Source organism: Monoraphidium neglectum (assembly GCF_000611645.1).
Source record: "Monoraphidium neglectum strain SAG 48.87 unplaced genomic scaffold scaffold00081, whole genome shotgun sequence".
NCBI lineage: Eukaryota > Viridiplantae > Chlorophyta > Chlorophyceae > Sphaeropleales > Selenastraceae > Monoraphidium > Monoraphidium neglectum.
The window spans coordinates 28166-32620 of record NW_014013547.1 but is presented as its reverse complement, the minus strand read 5'-3'; the positions used below and the strand labels follow the sequence as shown (position 1 = coordinate 32620).

At 64.5% G+C, this 4455-nt stretch overlaps 3 protein-coding genes across 3 annotated transcripts in view; 1 reads left to right on the top strand and 2 right to left on the bottom strand.

The window, feature by feature from the left end:
• Positions 1-946: 946 nt before the first annotated feature.
• On the bottom strand, positions 947-1963 carry MNEG_0894 (60S ribosomal protein L30; the record flags this gene model as incomplete). The annotated part of the gene is made up of 4 exons (XM_014050626.1): positions 947-1047; positions 1339-1440; positions 1677-1782; positions 1937-1963. 4 exons carry the CDS (start codon positions 1961-1963, stop codon positions 947-949), a joined length of 336 nt encoding a protein of 111 aa, XP_013906080.1.
• A 460-nt stretch (positions 1964-2423) lies between these two features.
• On the top strand, positions 2424-3298 carry MNEG_0893 (hypothetical protein; the record flags this gene model as incomplete). The annotated part of the gene is made up of 2 exons (XM_014050625.1): positions 2424-2486; positions 2768-3298. The coding sequence occupies 2 exons, from the start codon at positions 2424-2426 to the stop codon at positions 3296-3298; spliced, it is 594 nt and encodes a 197-aa protein (XP_013906079.1).
• A 513-nt stretch (positions 3299-3811) lies between these two features.
• MNEG_0892 (hypothetical protein) overlaps positions 3812-4455 on the bottom strand; it is a gene marked incomplete at both ends in the record, with an annotated part of 2431 nt that continues 1787 nt past the window's right edge. The window contains one exon of the mRNA XM_014050624.1: positions 3812-4029. Within this exon, the coding sequence (XP_013906078.1) occupies positions 3812-4029 (218 nt within the window). The remainder of the gene's footprint in view (positions 4030-4455) is intronic.

Here is a 4455-nt window from a genome sequence, read left to right as displayed (position 1 = left end):
TTTTTGCCTGCAATTCGTACATGCACGCGCGGAGTCACCGGGGGAAGACAGCTACACGGGCAGCGGTCTGCCGTGCGCTCTTGCTGGTCTACCTGTGTGTCGATCCAGGGTCGCACACATGATCTCTCGCCGCTTGCATGGTGCCACTTACTTTGAAATTTCAAAGTCCCTCTGATGCGAGCGCAGGGATCACCCTTTGTCACACCGTGTCACTCAGCAAGTCGCAGCCCCCATTGCTGGCGCGCGCACGAAACGCGCCGTATGGGCGGGGCGACCGTCGCGGATCGTGGAGCGCGCCGCGCCGATCCCGTCCGTGCGTGGCGTCCGCCGAGCCGGCCCCCCGCACGCGAGCCGCGGCCCAGAGATCCCGGGCGCGATTTGGGCGAGATTCGGGCCGCCGCGGGCCGCCTGGCGCCCGTCCGTATGTTTAGGGGCATGCGTTTGCATTCTGTCGCCGCGCCGAATTTTCGTGCCAAATTACAGGCGCCGCGGGGCCGATTCGGCTATGCCCTGGATCGCTGAGCCCTAAGCGCGCACTGCGCCGTAACTACTAGAACCGTCACAACTGCCGATTCTATGCAATCTGGTAGTAAGGGGCGATCTGGTCCTCGTGGCACTGTGAGAGGCTGCCAAGCTGCGGCATGTGCTCTACTTCTCAACTGCCAGCCACGCCAGCGGCGCATACAGTGCAATGGGTGCGCACAACTTGATTGGACCCAAAGACACCGGGGCGAAAGCGCGCATGCTCCGTCAAAACGGGGGCCAGCCTGCGCGCCCGCCGCTGCTGCAATCCCCCCCTTCACACGCCAGCCGAGATGAGAACAGCCACCGAAAGGCCTGTATCTGGTCCAGCTCGCCATATCACTGGTGCCACTGGTTACAAAAGACCGCGACATCCAAGGCCGCCGCGTGCAACCGCAGCCAGATCACAGATTGATCGGCCGGATCACTCGGTGGTCTTGATGATGTCACTGTCCCCGGGGTCGGTGATGGCCAGGACGCTCACGCGGAAGTACTTGCCGCACGCGGTGCCCAGATCCACGTTGTCTGGTGGGAGGGGAGGGCGAGGAGGAGAGGAGGAGCCTGAGGGCTGAGGGCAAGCGGCAGACTTGGGTGCGGCGTGAACGGAACAACAATACGTTCTGATAACAATCACAACCTACAGTCTAAGAACTGACTGCGAGATGCAAGCTTGACGGGACCTCCAAAAACAGCTTGCTGACCGGCCCCACCCTGACATCCGGCCCCCTGCAGCCTGCCTGCCAACGGCATCAAGGTTGCGGGTGCGGCTGGCTGAGAGTTGCTCTGACAGGCGCGGCGGCGTGTGGTGACACTCACTGCCGGTGTAGTGGTGGACGCCAGTCTTGGAGAGCATGGCATAGTACTCGATCTCGGACTTGCGGACCGGGGGGCAGTTGCTGCTCACGATGATGAGCTTGGCTGCGAGGGCAAGGGGGAGGTGTGGATGACCACAGTGAGTCAGCCGCTAGGGGCCGACACCACGCAGCGCAGTCACCACGCCCGCAACACTTTGGATGCCCTACGATGTTGCAAAGCTGCCGCAGACGGGTTGGGCAGGCGCCCCTGGCTGCCGCCGCCGCCGCCGCCGCCGCCGCCGCGTCTGGGAGGCGAGCTGCTGTGCGGCTCATGCGGTACGGGAACCATTGAATGCGCACCCTTGCCGGAGCGCAGGGTCTTGAGGCAGGTCTTGTAGCCCAGCGTGTACTTGCCAGACTTCATCACCAGCGCCAGGCGGCTGTTGATGTTCTCCTGGCTCTTCTTCTGCGGGGTCGCAGCATTCGTGCACCGGCAAGCGGGTGAGCAGCGGTCGCTGCAGCACGTTGCACCGCGCAGTGAGCCACCCGGCAACCTGCCCGTTCGATGCGGCATCTGCAGCAGCGCCCGTCTCAAGTGCAGCAACAGCCAAGGCCCGCACCGTCTTCTTGGACGCGGCGGCCACCATTTTGTCGAGCTTGCCTCCTTCTCAGCCCTGCGTGCACAAGGTTTGCCGTCACCATCATAACAGAGCCACCACCAAAACGCACTCTCGCAGGCGCTGGCAAGGGTGCCAGGCCAGGGGCAAGAGAGCCGTCGGAGCGGTCTGCCTGAGCGACGTAAGCCAAGCACCTGGGGCTCCAGAGGTTGATATTGACAGATAGGAAAGAGGGAGACGACGTGCAGGTGGCAGGTCTACTTGCCGTCGATTTCGACGTTTCGGGCCCTTTGTCACCCAGGCTGGTGCCCTGGAAACGACTGAACTGGCCCTGATACAGACAAGCCCATGCCGTACTCAATCATGAGCATGCTGCGTCTTTGCTGTTCCCCACTGATCCACACCCACGCTTGTAGATAGATCGCTGATCCACGCTTGCGGTCAAGTGAGCATCCTGTCCAGGTCATACATTTGCAGAGTATCGTCAGCAATGAGTAGGCGGCGGCAGCGCCTGCCGGCAAAGGAACCCAAGCTTGGCGCCATCTCGCACAAGGTGGGGGCTTGTGAATGCGTGCCGCCAGATGGCCACGCGCAGTGATTGCGGCGTGCCGCAGCACCATGCACGAAGGGGCCCCACGCTACATGCTCTGGAGGATTCACACAACGTGTGTTGTCGTGGCAATCACACCACCGCTTTAGAGGACGACCGGCTCGGCGGTCCCCTGCCAACGCAGGTCGTCACCGCCTCGCGGCTCTGGCCACGCCCCTGCCCTCTGACCCCCCGTCTTACCACCCCCTGGCATTGCCCTGCTCCCCACCCGCTGTTCCCCGCAGTCGCTGCTCAACGCCCTCAACTGCGAGTCCGAGGCGCTGCGCAAGGTGCACCTGCGGATCCAGCGCCAGATCACCAACCTCGAGGCAGAGGAGCGTATCCTGATGCAGATGGCGCGCCGCGAGCGGCTCGCGGCGGGGCTGGAGGACCCGGGCGGGGGTGATGGACCAGAGGAGGGGTCAGAAGAGGCGCCGCGCGGCGACGGCACGGGCGTGGGGGGCGGTGCAGACGGTGACGAGGCCTGTGGCGAACCGCAGCAGCAGGAGCCGGGGGAGCAGCAGGAGGAGCAGCAAGTGCCGCGGGAGCAGCAGCACGAGCAGCAGGGGCGGCAGCAGCAGCAGCGACCACGAGGGCAGCCGTCGAGCGATGGGGTGGAGATGGACGATGGTGAAGGCGGCACCTCAAACGTCGCAGCAGCGGCAGCTGACGGCGAGGGACGCCTGCAGCAGGGGGTCGGACGTGCAGGCTCTGACGCGGCAGGATCGGACGACGAGGGGTCATTGCCATCGCGCCATAAGCGGCGGCGGCGCTGACTGGCAGCAGGTCGGGCCCGACGGCGACTCAAAGAGCTGCCGCATGACTGATCCCTTCCTGAGGCCGCTGACACCCTTGCTCAACTCAATGTTTTCCGTGTCCTTGCGCGTGGATGCGACGGGGCTGCAACAGCGAGCGCCCCATCTGCTGCTGAGACAAGCAGTGCCGGCTACTTAGGAAGAGCACAGAGTGGTCCCGTGCTGGAAAGCACATGCGAGTGGGCCGTTGCAATGTAACACTCAGTCCTAATGAAACGTGTGTTGAGCACTCCCTCCAAGGCTCAGCAGCTCCACTAATGCAGTGGGGTCTACACCCCATCAGTACAGGCTGCACCAGGGCAGATCCAAAAGCGCCGCACATGCGCCCAGGCGTCCGCGTCGCCGTGCGCGCACACATACCATTGATATCGTGTCATCCTCAGCACACCTCTCTGGGCACATGCGGTCCAGAGCCACCCATGCGGTCCGGAGCCGCGCCGGGCGCGGCGCGGAGCAGCGCGCGGGGCCGTGGGCTCAGCCGCGCACGCCCAGGCAGCGCAGCAGCCCCTTAAAACCTCTGAAGGGCACCTTGTAGTTGAAGCTCGCGTGCTTCTCCGCCCACCCGACCACGCCCCGCCTGTGGCGCTTCGGGCGCAGCCGCTTGTCGACGCGCAGCGCGGCGCCCAGGTCCAGGTTTGGCAGCTGCTCGGCGGCTTCCGACAGGATGGGGCGGCCGGACAGCTTGCCGCGGCCTGCAAACGAGGGGCCGGGTTGGGCAAACGTTTGCGTAGGCAATTGGGCTCGCTGTTGTTTTCTGGTGCAAAGTGGCAGGCAGGTTGTGTATAGACAAAGACTGCAGCTGCCACTCCTGGCAGACTCGCGGCCGCCCTGTGCCTGCTGGGCCGCCGCAGGACGCATCAAGATCTCACGAGCGCCCGGTGCATCATCGACAGCAGCTGCGCGAGCAGGGTGCTCGGGTGCGCGTGCTGTGACCCGCAGGTGCACCGCCAGAAACGCGCAAACCCCAGCTACGCCGCAGCGGCGGCGGCTGCGCCGCCCTCAAGAGTTGATTTCGCGGGAATCTGCATCGCGGTCTCCAGATCAGACCGCGATCTCACCAGGGATGATGGCCAGCACGTGAATCTCATAAACCACAGCCCGCCCCTTCAGCGGCGCCC